We start from the raw sequence: 13,728 nt of genomic DNA on the forward strand, positions 1-13,728 counted from the left end.
TGTTTAAACATTATATTTTATTATTTTAATCTTTAATTATGATTTTAATTAACATTTCTTCTTTATTTTCTTCCATTCTCACTATGCGTAGCTAGATTCTTACTAGGATTGTGACCAACCCTAATGTCTAAACTTATAAGTATTTAATTTAATTTGTATTTATGATTGGGTGTTGATTATTTAGCTTAGTTCATGCTTCAATTTTAGAATTAATGGTTGAAAATATTGATTCATCCCTTTTTTTTTACTTAATCTCTACTTAAGAAAGAAGCATCTAGTCTAGGATAACTTGGCTAACAAGGAATTAGGCTAATTGAGAGTTTCATTAGCCTAATTAAAAGGTACAAACTAGAGATAGTAAGAACCCGACTTAAGCTCAAATCAACTATTTGTTTGATACCCATTTTTGACTTGAGAAAGCCAAATTGGGCAATATCACTCTTTGACTAAGAGGTATTGAGTAGGTAATGTAGAGTTGAGAGCTATAATGCACTCCAATCAATAAAATAAGTATTAGCGTATTTAACCCATTAGGCTAACACCTAGGTTATGGTCACATCCCTAGGCTTTTTACCTATTTGAAAAAATACCACAAATAATCATTTGCTTCTAATTTCTTTTCCTTAGCTTAAAATTGTTAGAGTAACAGTAGAAGAAGAAATCAAAAACTTTCGTGCAAGTGCAAATTTGGTTAACCCATTCGCTTTCTTCAAGTGTATACTCCTAACACCCCTTGTAACTCCCTGTGGAAATTGACCCCGACTCTTGTTGGGTACTATTCTTGCAACGACCGTTTCCACTCATTGTTGAGTGCAACTTGGCGTGTTGTCGGGGAGTTAGAACGGTGTTAGCTAAATATTTGGGCTTGTTTTTGGAATATCTTCTTTTCCTTCCATGTTATTAAATTGTGTGAGAAACTTTAGGTATAATCATGGCGAAAAACAATGATCTCGGAAATATGCCTTTGGGGGGACGTGGATGGAGAGGATGAGCAAGTCAAGGAGGTACCTCTTGAACATCAAGCCAATCGAAGAGGTTGGGTGCCTCATGAAACTATGCCCGTTCAACCCCAACCTCCACCATAAGCGGCTCCACATCGAATATTGCCCAACGAAGGTTATGCTAGTGCAATAGTCGCTCCGCATTAGGGCGGGCAACTTATGAATAACCAATGTGATGCTCACTTTGCTTGAGCAACGGGGATTCTTCAACGGTGCTCCAACACAAAATGCTTATAAACATTTGAAGGGGTTTGTGGACACTTGTTGGGGGAGCAAGCAAACAAATGTCTCCATGGATGCATTGAGGCTAATGCGTTTTTCCTTCTCTCTATGGGGGAAAGCTTTAGATTGGTTGGAATGATTGTTGAACCATTCAATTCACACTTGGGACGAATTGGCAGAAAAGTTCATTCCTAAGTTCTTCTCTCTCGGACACATGGCTACACTTCAATATGAGATTTTGGCATTCAAGCAAGAGCCGAATGAACCACTTCACGAGATATGGGATCACTGTAGAACAATGTTAAGGAATGTCCCAACAACTATATGACGGAAAACATGATTCAACAAACTTTTTATCGCTGGATTAACACAACCAACCAATGAGTAGTGAACCAACTTGCCGGTGGGAACTTTATGACTACGCCTTATGTGGAGGCGTGTGAAATTTTGGATGAGATGGCGGAAACATCATCGGCTTGGTAATCTCGGGCCAATGTTCCACAAGTGACCCGAATATGTTCCACCTTCCCAATGAATTGCAAGACCTTGTGCATGCCATTGCCGAATTGACAACCACTATGACTCAACTAGCAAAGGCCCAACTTAGTCAAGTGCAAGCTCCTAAGCAAGTCAATGCCATAGAACTGGTGAACATGATTGTAAACAAGAGGAGGAACAACGGTCCACAAGTGCAAACTCGAGTGGAGAACTATGTGCAAGAAAATAGTGGTTTTGAGCAAGATGATTCCTATAATGAACAAGAAGAAAAGTGCAATATATTAACAATGTTCAATGGCAAAGAAACAATTTCCAAGGCCCAAGCCAACAACAATGGCGACCTCAAAGCAATCAAGGTAATTAGAATTCTAACAATCAAGGAAATTGGAGTGGTGTCAACAATCAAGGAAATTTGAATAACAACAACAATCAAAGAAATTGGAGTGGAAACAACCAAGGAAGTTGGGGAGGTAAAAATCAAGGCGGATGGAACAACAATCGAGGCAATCGGGAATCAGGTTTTCAAAGTTCCCCAATGTATCAACAACCAAGAAACCAACCTCCCTATGCTTCCCATGGTTCAAGTTCTTCAAACAATAAGATGGGGCATATTGAGAATATGATCAAGCAAATGATGGGAAAAAATGCCAATTCGGATGCCCAACTTGCCTCACACAAAACTTCATCTGCAACCTAGAAGTTCAAATGGGGAAAATCTCTCAAGCTTTAAATTTTCGTCCTAATGGGGCACTACCAAGTGACATGTTAGTAAACCCAAAATGCGGTAACAACGTAGGGCATGCAATGGTGGTTATCACAAAAAGTGGAAAAGGCGGGAATGCACCCACCTCAAGTGTAAGGCAACTTGTTTATGATTATCAAGTGATGCAAGAAGAAGAGATTCCGAACAATGTGGTGTAACCCAATGATGAAGTTCGGATTGATATTAATGATAGTATGGAAGAGACTCAAGAGGAGGTGAACCCGTATAGGGAACATATTATTGACATATTAAATCCCGCAGTGCAAAAGACTAAGGCACCATTACCTAAGCCTCCACATGCATACCCTCAAAGACTTGCCAAGATAAATGGTGAGAATCAATTCAAGAAGTTCATTCAAATGGTGAAGAATCTCTTAATCAATGTTCCATTAGTTGAAGCTTTGGAACAAATGCCCGATTATACAAAATTTATGAAGGATCGTGTGACAAAGAAGCGGTCAATAAATTTTGGAACTATCAAAGTCAGTCATCAAGTGAGTACAATTATGCATTCAATGGCTCCTAAGTTGGAGGATCCCGGTGCTTTCACGATTTCTTGTAAAATTGGAAGTGTCGAGTTTGCTAAAGCTATTTGTCATCTTGGGGAAAGTATCAATTTGATGTCCTATTCGATTTTCAAGACATTGGGAATGAGGCAACCAAGACCCACCTCTATGAGATTGCAAATGGATGATCGTACAATGAAGAGGAGTTTGGGTATAACTGAAGATGTTTTGTTTCGTGTTAATAAATTCATTCTTCTGGTGGATTTTGTCATTCTAGACTGTGAGGTTGATTATGAAGTGCCGATTATTCTTGGGAAACCTTTCCTTGCTACGAGGAAGGCTCTTTGTGATGTTGCAGACGGAGAACTTACCTTCTGGGTTGGTGATGAGAAAATGGTATTCCATGTGTGTAAGTCAATGCAGCAACCAAATAGCAATGATGTGTGTTCTTTTGTAGACTTGGTGACCAATGTTATTGTTGATGAAACAAGTGTTACAATCAATGTTGGTGATATGTTGGAGGTCGTCTTGCTCAACTTTGATGATGACGATATGGATGGTTTCATGGAATGTGTGAATTCTTTGCAAGGAATGAGGTCGTAAAACTATGCACCCCGAAAATTATCCTTGGATCTTGAAAATAAGACAACTCCTCCTATAAAGCCTTCTATTGAAGATCCTCCACATCTTCGGTATCAATTTCTTGGTCCTTGTTGTACTTTACCAGTTATTCTTTCCTCTTGTTTGACTAAAGTACAGGTACATTCCATATTGGTTGTGCTACAAAAGAGGAAGAAGGCTATTGGGTGGACCTTGGCAGATATTCAAAGGGGATAAGCCACACCTTTTGCATGCATAAGATCAAATTTGAGGATGGCGCAAAACCATCTATTGAACATCAAAGGAGACTTAATGAGTCTATGCAAGAAGTTTTCAAAATGGAGATTATCAAGTGGTTAGATGTTGAGGTTGTTTACCCCATCTCCGATAGTTCGTGGACTTCTCTAATTCAATGTGTCCCAAAGAAGGTAGGAATTACAGTGTTCACCAATGACAAGAATAAATTTATTCCTACAAGAACCATGACCGGTTGGAGGGTGTGTACGGACTCGAAAGCTCAACAAAGTCACATGGAATGATCACTTTCTACTTCCTTTCTTAGATCAAATGCTTGATAGATTGGCCGATCGTGCTTTCTATTGCTTTCTTGATAGGTACTCGGGCGACTTTTCAAAGGTGTATGATGGCTATTTTCATGGACATGGTAGAGGACTACCTTGAATTTTTCATGGATGACTTGTCGGTGATTGAGATTCTTTTGATGATTATCTCGTAAATTTGGACAAAGTGTTGGCTAGATGTGAAGAAACAAATTTGGTGTTCAATTGGGAGAAATATCATTTCATGGTCGAGGAAGGCATTGTCCTTGGCCACAAAATCTCAAGGAATGGAATTGAAGTTGACAAGGCAAAGAAGGAGGTGATTTCTAAACTTCCACCTCCAACTTCGGTGAAGGGTGTGCGGAGTTTCTTAGGCCACACGGGTTTTTACCGGTGCTTCATCAAAGATTTCTCCAAATGATGATTGCATGAGAGCTTTTGAATTGTTAAAGCTCAAGTTGACAACTCCTCCCATTATCACCACTCCAAATTGGAGTGTGCCTTTTGAACTCAATGTGTGATGCTAGTGATGTAGCAGTTGAGGTTGTTTTGGGGCAACACATCAACAAATTTTTTCATCTGCTCTACTATGCTAGTAAGACCATGAATAGTTCCCAAGTCAACTATACCGTTACGGAGAAAGATCTCTTTTCCATTGTGTTTGAAATTGATAAGTTCTGCCCATACTTGATGGGTGCTAAAGTTATTGTCCACATGGATCATGCGACGCTTCGTTATATTATGAGCAAAAAGGACTCCAAAGCTCGATTGATGAGATGGATACTCTTGTAGCAAGAGTTTGATATTGACATACAAGATAGAAAAGGTACTAAAAACCTAGTGGCGGACCACTTGTCTCGTTTGGAGGAGGATGGGAGGCCGCATGATGGCCTTGAAATCAATGACTCCTTCCCCGATGAGAAAATATTGGCAATTTCAATGAAAGAGGTGTCATGGTTTGCGGATCTATCAAATTTTCTTGTGTGTGGAATCATTCCGGATGAGTTCTCTTCAATCCAAAGGAAGAAGCTCAAACGAGATTGTCAAGATTATTATTGGGATGAACCATCCCTTTTCCAGATTTGTACGTATAGGGTGATTAGAAGATGTGTACCGGAAGAAGAGCAAGGAGAAATTCTCGGGGCTTGTCATTCTTCACCATGTGGTGGTCATCATGGTGGAGCAAGAACGACAACCAAAGTGCTTAGTTGTGGCTTCTATTGGCCCACTCTTTACAAGAATGCAAGTAAGTTAGTGAAAAGATATGGGTCGGTGGAATCCCAAAAAAAAATAAAATTCCCCTCTCAACCATTTTGGAGATTGATATTTTTGATGTATAGGGTACTAAGGTCATTGGCCCTTTTGAGAGTACTTATGGAAACACTTACATTTTGGTCACGATGGATTATGTGTCCAAATGGGTTGAGACCGTTCCTTTGCCCAACAATGAGGCGAGAAGTGTGATGGCCTTCTTGAAGATGAATATTTTTACAATGTTTGGTACTCCGCGCGCAATTATAAGCGATGGGGGGTCACATTTTTGCAACAAGTCTTTCGACCTTTTACTTAGCAAGTATGGTGTTACTCACAAAGTCACGAATCCCTATCACTCACAAGCTAGTGGGCAAGTGAAAGTCTCCAACCGAGTGATAAAGAGTATCTTGTCCAAAACGGTGAATGCTAATCGGACAAATTGGTCCAAGAAGCTTGATGATGCATTATGGGCTTATCGGATGGCTTACAAAACACCTATCGGAATATCACCATACACGTTGGTGTTCGAAAAAGCTTGTCATCTTTTGGTGGAACTAGAGCATAAGGCCATGTGGGTTCTAAAGAAGCTGAATCTTGATTGGGATGTAGCCGCTAACTTGAGGGTTGCACACTTGAATTAATTGGATGAGTTCCGGCACCATGCTTATGCAAGTTCGTCCTTATACAAAGAAAAGATGAAATATCTTCATGATAAATACATTTGGAACAAAGAGTTAAAGATGGGCGATCTTGTATTGTTGTTTAACTCCAGGTTGACGATGTTTCTCGGGAAGCTAAAATCTAAATGGAGTGGTCCTTTTGAAGTTGTGGGTGTGACACCTTTATGTGCATTAGACTTGAAGAACAAATACAATGAAGTATTTCGAGTCAATGTTCACCGGGTGAAGCACTACTTGGGAAGGTTGGAGATAGTCACAACATGGCGGTCATTCATTTCACTTGAGGGTATTCTGCGTCTTGTCGCGGCGTTAAATCAGGAGCTTCTTAGAAGCAACCCATATTACTTTTATTTTTTCTTTTGTATTTAGGTACTATTCTAACTTGATTTGAAGTGTGCTATAAGGCTGAGTATGACTTATAGGAATACTTGATGAAAATATGGCTAGATATTCAAAAGTTATGAGAACCGCATTTTATTTGTGTAGATCGCACATTTCTATGCACCATAGCAGAAGAGCATTACGGTCGCACATCTCTCTTGCGGACCACACATTTGAAACATCAAAAATACCAACACTCTAAAGTTTGAGCTTGTTAGTGTGGAGGTTGTTCTACGACCACACGAGAAATCTGCGGCCGCACCTAAAAATATGCGGACCGCTAATGAAGTTCTGGGATGAGGCCCCCAGGGGAAAGAGTGCGGACGGCACATGAAAATATGTGGCCGCACTCATACTTCTTTCCTTTATCAAATAGTTGGTATAAATAGAACTATAGCCTTTATTTTATATTTTTCCTGCTTTGAACAAGCACTGTGCGCTGCTAAGTTTTTTTGAAGATTTTCACTGTCCACGCACAAAGCCATCTCGATTAGTCACTCATTGCACTCACTCTATCTGGTATGTTTCAACTTCATAATAATCTTTTTAGTTAGTTTAATTTGTAGATTTTTAGTTCTTTTTAGGCTATCTGTTATTAGAGTTCCATTATGTGTATATGTAGGGTAGATTTGAACTGGGTTAACTTGATACATGCTCTATGGGGATTGGGTTAGTAAAACTTCATGTTTTTATAATATTGTCATGTCTATCTATGCAAGAAATTGAAAAAATCTAAGTTGAAAATATTGTCTGCTCATAAGTTTTTGAAATTTGTAGCCGCACATGAATTTGTGTGATCCGCAAATTTGGATTTTGGACAAATCAGTGAGGAAGTAATTTGCGGCCGCAATTCAAATTGTGTGGGCCGCAGATTTCCCCTTGTGGCCGTAGATCAACACATTGTCTATCATCAGAGAGTGCTCAATTTGAGACTCCAAGGTGCAATCACAAGACAAATTGTGTGGGCCGCAAATTTTCCCTTGCGGCAGTAGATCAGCACATTCTCTGTCATTAGAGAGTATTCACTTTGACACTCCAAGGTGTGACCACAAGACAAATTATGTGAAAAACAAAAATCCACTTGCGGCCGCAGATTGGTCAATTATCTGTCATCAAAGAGTTAGTATTTTTGGGATTCAGAGGTGTAGCCACAAGTCAAATTGTGCGGACCCCACTTCACTTCTGCAGCCACGCAACAAAAATGTGCGGTCCACGAGTTCACATCTGTACCTAGAAGTAAAATTATGCAGACCGCATATCCTTTTCTTGCAGGCATGACATAATGTACAACCCACTGTGTCTTATGATTTCTCTTTTACTCATATGTCTCCTAATTTGAGCATCGAACTGCAACTAACAATCTCCTATGCTTTATACATATAATGGTTTGATCAAGAAAATGAGGCAACACTTCAAAAGAGACAAGTGAATCTTCCCGGGGTCGAGGCAAAAGTGCCTTTCCCCTTGGCCAGCCAAAGGCAATAAGAAAGAAAGCAACTGCCGGCAAAGGGAGAGGTGCAGACCACTCTGAGTCTAGCTCATATATCCTGTCTAGGAAAGTGTTAGAGTGCAACTTAGCCTCTATATAAGAGGAGCAACCGGCCACACAATCGAGGATGCATGGGAGATACCATCTCAGGTACGATCCATCTTCATCTCATAGCACTTCCAACGGGTCGGAGAGTTCTAGTCAATCTTCTGAGCCATCGGCTACACCAGTCCCTGAGGCACAGGTTACACCTGATATCCCCAATGATGGCAAAGAGGAAGATGATTCAGATTCTTACCTTGAAAGATCAAAGAATAAAGAGGCTTGGAAGGATCGCTTTGTCAGCCTTGTCGCCTTCACCAGTTTCCGTATGTGGTGGCCAGTGAGGTCGCTAACTTTTGAGTGACAGTTTCTGTTGAAAGACTTGGAGAAATATAACCCATCTATACTGAGACAATTCAAGGCATGAATGGGGTGGATGTGGTTTACCCAAAGGGTAGAGGATGCCAATGAATAGCTTGTCCATAAATTCTACGCCAATGTGGCTCATATAAAGAAAGAGACGAAAGTGACAAAAGTATGCAACCTCAAGGTGAGGTTTGATCAAAATATGCTAAATTCATATTTTGTCTTTGAGGATGTTGAGTCGAAGGAGTATTTGGAGAAGTGCACACTGCAGGAGAAAGTCTGACCTTGGTTGGCTGAGATTCTAGCACCACCAGGGCCATCACCACCATAGATTGCCGCCGGAGTTCCTATTCAGCGAAACACTTTGAGTTTTGAGGCAAAAGGGTGGTAGAACTTTGTTTGTACCAGGTTGGATCCATGTCAGAACAAGAATCACCTTCTTATTCCTCGAGCAGTTCTTGTGGCTTCCATTATGGCCGGTTACCTGATTAATGTGGGTGCCTTAATAACGACCAATATCTCAGTGATAGCACGGCAGGATAGCTCATTCTACCCTTATCCTAACACTATTACAGTATATCTAATTGATGCAAAGGTAGAGCCGAGGGATTTTGATACCAAGGTGAGACAATAGATCTTCCATCCACCGATGTTGAGCCTTCTACCAGTGTCGCAGCAATGCCTCTACTATTACCTTCAGCTCCAAATACAGCCTACCCTAAACCCAGTGCCCATGCCTACTTTACCACTATCTATGTTGCGAGTCTCCCAGTCTTTGGCGAGTCTCAACAACTGGATATAGATAGCTACTTCAAAGTTGTCTGACCTATCTAGTACTGTTGCAGCATAGTCCACCACTCAGGCACCACAGGGTCCTTCTGACATTGATGAGACATTGAAGAAGATTTTGGAGAACTAGAAGACGATCATGGATACCTTGGTAAATCACGGGTCAGTGATTGAGGAGCCGAGAAAGGAAGTAAAGAAGATAAGGAAATCCCAAGTGAGCAAGAAATCAGTGGACAAGCTCCATAGGGAGGTGACCATAATTGCTATAGCCGGAGACCTTCCCTTTGATATGTTACTCGACCCGCACCAGTCTGCCCCAGATCCTTCAGCCCCATCTTCATCGGTAACACCAGCTGCCCAATCTAATGTGTCGTACCTTGATTTCGACACTACTGAGGTAGTGCGCGAGATGTTCGCCAACCCAGCCACGCCAAGACTTGAGGATGATGAGATTCAGTTGTTTGATCCTGAGGGTGATAACATTGTTAGGGACACTGAGAAGTCCAAGGATCCATAGGGAGTTTTCTTCAACCTTTCCTCTTTTACTCTTATTTTGCTAAACATTGGTGACAATGTTTACTTTTATTCGGGGGGGGGAGATGTTTATTTGACACATTGGTACACTTTGATATATTTGGTCTGTAATAATTTGATGATATTATTTCTTTTGTTATTTGCATTTATCTTTCTTTTCTTATTTGTATTTATCTATCTTCTCTCTCTCATTATGTATATTCATTATATCTTCAGTGGTTTTTGCTCATTAGCTTTTTTATCTTAGTTTTTGCTTATTAGCTTCTTTATCTTTTCCATATTAGTTTTTGTTTTGTCACGTAGCTTATTTTTATGCTTTAGTAGATAATAAACCTTTGGTTTTCTTAACGCCACGGTTCTTTCCAAAGGTAACTGTTATGTGAGCGGAGTGACTCGTCCTAGCGATGGATGGCGTGACAACCTTCTTAAGGGAATGAGTTTGTTTTGTGTTTAGGTAATAATAGTAGTAGTAGTAATGAATAATAAATACCTAATCAATTCATACTCAAAGAGTCAACCATGCTTCAATTGGTACCAATACACTTAACTACGTGTTTATGGTTAGAAACACGACTTTTCAAAGAAGTAGCTCTAGTTAGTCACTTTGTGACTCTTGAGTTGACTTTGAAAATCATCGAGTGGTTTAATTGGACCATAGTGATCTTTAAACTTGAATGTGGTTGTTGTAGTCCCTCGAATTTATCCTCTTTTATAATCTAGTTGCATGAGGGGTGAGATGAATTGTTTCTAGTACAACTATCTATGCGAAGAGACTAGAACTTGCCCCAAAGTGTTTTAAGGCAAAATCCTAAGTTTTGCTTGGTTTAAAAATTCACTGTTGGCTTTCCTTAGCCCGTTTGATCTTTATATTTCCAACCAATCTCATTATCTCTAGTCAACCAATTTGAGCCTCTAGCCTTTCTCGTTTGATAACCATGTTATAAGCCTTTACCCATTTTATCATGACCCTCTCTTGGCACCTAGACTTCCTTAACACTCTTGTGAAATAAGTGGCTTAAAATATAAGTTTGGGGGAGAGATTAGGAATTTGAAAAAGGTATCAAGGCACAAAAAGAGAAAAGAAATGATCTCTATGAAAGAGAAGGTAAGAAAAGAAAATAACAAAAAAAATGCAAAGCATGAATAAGTGGAAGGGTTGATGGACTCGAAAAGAGGTAATGATCCCTAGCATAAGAAATCAAAAAGGAATAAAAAGAATGAAATGAACAAGAAAGGGTGATGTTAAGTCTCTCTAGTCCCCAATGAAAAGAAAGTGCCTCTAAGAATTGAGAATTATGAGCTTAGAAATGAACGTGTGGAGTGCTAAAGGAAAGGTGTAACCACTTACCTATATGGTATCCTAACCTAATCCAAAATCCATTATTATATATCAAAAGAAGTGCTACTTGATTTCAAATTGAGTGAGCTTACATTAGTGGCGATCTACGTGAGGGGCAAGCCTATGGTACTTGAAGTCGTACTTGTGACATTCTCTTGTGAGAGATGAGTGAACCTTTCATGAAACCTAATTTTCAGTACCAATTTCTTAAGTGAGCTTGGCATATGAAAAGTAGAGGAGGAAGAGTTTGGAGTCTAATATGACCTGCATGATAGAACAAGAGTCCTTGATGAGTAAACTCAATTTTTGAAGCTCAAATGTCACATTAGAACTTTATGTGCGTGAATATTTGACTTGTACTATGGGTCATTAATAGTCCCAACTGATATGTGAACGGCTCACCTTTAACTCACTGAAATGACCCTTAACATTAGGAGGTGGGAACTAATTTATTTTCTTGAGGACAAGCAAAGACTTAAGTTTGGGGGAATTGATAAGTGGGGATTTTGAATACTTATAAGCACTTTTTTGCTTTTGTTTTAGTTCGAAAGTATTGGTTTATATTCCCGAAACTAATAAAAGTGTGCAAATTGCAGGAATGTTGGAAGTTTTGCCTTCCATGATGAATCCACTCAAAAAGATGTGTTATGAATCACAAGACAATAAAGGTGCATAATCAAAGAAGTGTGCTCTGCAAAAGGATTTCTGCGGCTGCAGAAGAAAGTGCAGACCATTGAATTTCATCTGCAACCATAGACCAAGTAAAAGCACCCAGCAAAACTTTGGACCGCACATGAATTGTGCAGCCCCAGAACAGGGTTTTCACTGACACATGATTCAAAGTTCTGAGAGTGTGCAAAAGATAAAGTCCTGACACCTTGCTAAAGTGCGTACCGCACAAGAATTGTGCGGCCGTAGAAGATGCTTCATAGCTACAATCCAAAAATGTGCGACTGCAGAATCTTAGTTCATGCCAACTGAAGAAATGTGTGGACCGCACATGGAATTGTGTAGCCGCAGAACCTCTCGAGGGGATTTTTTCAGCGAATTTTGGGGCACTATAAATAGACGAGTTTCACATTTTTAGGTCAAGTTTCAAAGTTTGAGTTGTTGTAGACATTACATTTTTCCATTTTAGGAAGTTTGTGATTATTTTAGTGTTTAAACATTATATTTTTTTAATCTTTGCTTATAAGTTTAATTATCTTTTCTTCTTTATTTTCTTCAATTCCCAGTATGAGTAGCTAGATTCTTACTAGGGTTGTAACCCAACCCTAGTATATAAACCTTATGGGTATTTTATTTAATGCTTGTTTATGATTGGGTGTTGATTATTTAGCTTATTTCATGCTTCAATTTTAGAAATAATGGTTGCAAACATTGATTCATGCCTTTTTGACTTAGTCTCTAAATGAGAAAGAGGGACGTAGTCTGGGATAACTTGGTTAAAAAGCAATTGGGCTAATTGAGAGTTTGATTAGCCTAATTAAAGGGTTCAAACTAGAAATAGTAAGAACCCGACTTGAGTTCATATCAACTATTTTGTTAGATACCCATTTGGACTTGAGAAAGCCAAATTGGGCAAAACCACTCTTTGACCGAGAGATATTGGGAGGGTAATGTAGACTTGAGAGCTATAATATACCCCAATCAACAAAAAAAAGTATTAGCATATTTAACCCATTAAGCAAACACCTAGGTTATAATCACATCCCTAGGCTTTTTAATTATTTGGAAAAATACCAAAAACAATCCTCCGTTTGTAATTTCTTTTCCTTAGCTTACAATTGTTAGAGTAATAGTAGAAGTAGAAACTAAAACCTTTTATGGAAGTACAAATTTAGTTAATCCATTGCTTTCTTCAAGTGTATACTCCTAACACCCCTTGTAACTCCCTGTGGAAATCGACCCTGACTCTTGTTGGATACTATTCTTCCAATGATCGTTTCCACTCACTATTGAGTGCGGATTGGACGTGAATAAAATATACGACTAAGTATGTTTGATAATGCTTGATCTGTCTTGTGTTTACTTATGTTGTTTGTGTTTAATAAATAGTTCTTATGGAGGCCATACAACGACGAGCTCATCACTAGATTGCCAGATTATTGCTCATGCGGTAGAGTTATGCGGATGTCTTCAGTCCCACTTATATGTCTCGATATAGTCAAGCATCATTCCACCGATCAAGTCCTTCAACAGTTTGGTGGATGTCATCTTAAACCTATTCTGCCCAGTTGGCATTCCACATATTACGAGCAGGATGATTACAGCAGGATTGACCAGACATACTTGGCTTTGCTAGAGGCTTAGATAGAGGACTTGGATCAGAGACCGGCCCTGATTCCACCATACCCTTCACATGACCTTGTTGACAGGGATCATAAGTACGTGGTTTGGTATCGTCGTGTTACATGTTCATCGCGATGGTGGTCGGTACATTCCATCTGTCGGGAGGCATGAGACACTAATATGTTATTTGATATACTTATTTATCTTGTTAGATTATTTTAACATTCTTCCTTAATTAATATATTATATGCTATGTAGGCTATTAGCTTACACTATTTCTACCAGTTGGGACTGGAGATGAAACAGTTTGCAGGCGATGGTGTCGCAGTTGTCCACAGGTTTGGTCGTCGGGTTGTTGATCTTGTTGCTTACACATTGAGAGTTGCCCGAGAGGACGCGTGGTTAGGTTATG

The 13,728-nt window shown here is 39.5% G+C and overlaps 1 protein-coding gene across 1 annotated transcript; it reads left to right on the top strand.

Moving 5' to 3' along the window:
* Positions 1-2,678: 2,678 nt before the first annotated feature.
* Positions 2,679-6,045, top strand: LOC138868207 (uncharacterized). The gene is made up of 6 exons (XM_070145660.1): positions 2,679-3,561; positions 3,750-4,018; positions 4,153-4,204; positions 4,339-4,469; positions 4,943-5,350; positions 5,491-6,045. Exons 1-6 carry the CDS (start codon positions 2,679-2,681, stop codon positions 6,043-6,045), a joined length of 2,298 nt encoding a protein of 765 aa, XP_070001761.1.
* The last annotated feature ends 7,683 nt before the right edge of the window (positions 6,046-13,728 follow it).

Source organism: Nicotiana sylvestris, chromosome 1 (genome assembly GCF_000393655.2).
Source record: "Nicotiana sylvestris chromosome 1, ASM39365v2, whole genome shotgun sequence".
Taxonomy (NCBI): Eukaryota; Viridiplantae; Streptophyta; class Magnoliopsida; order Solanales; family Solanaceae; genus Nicotiana; species Nicotiana sylvestris.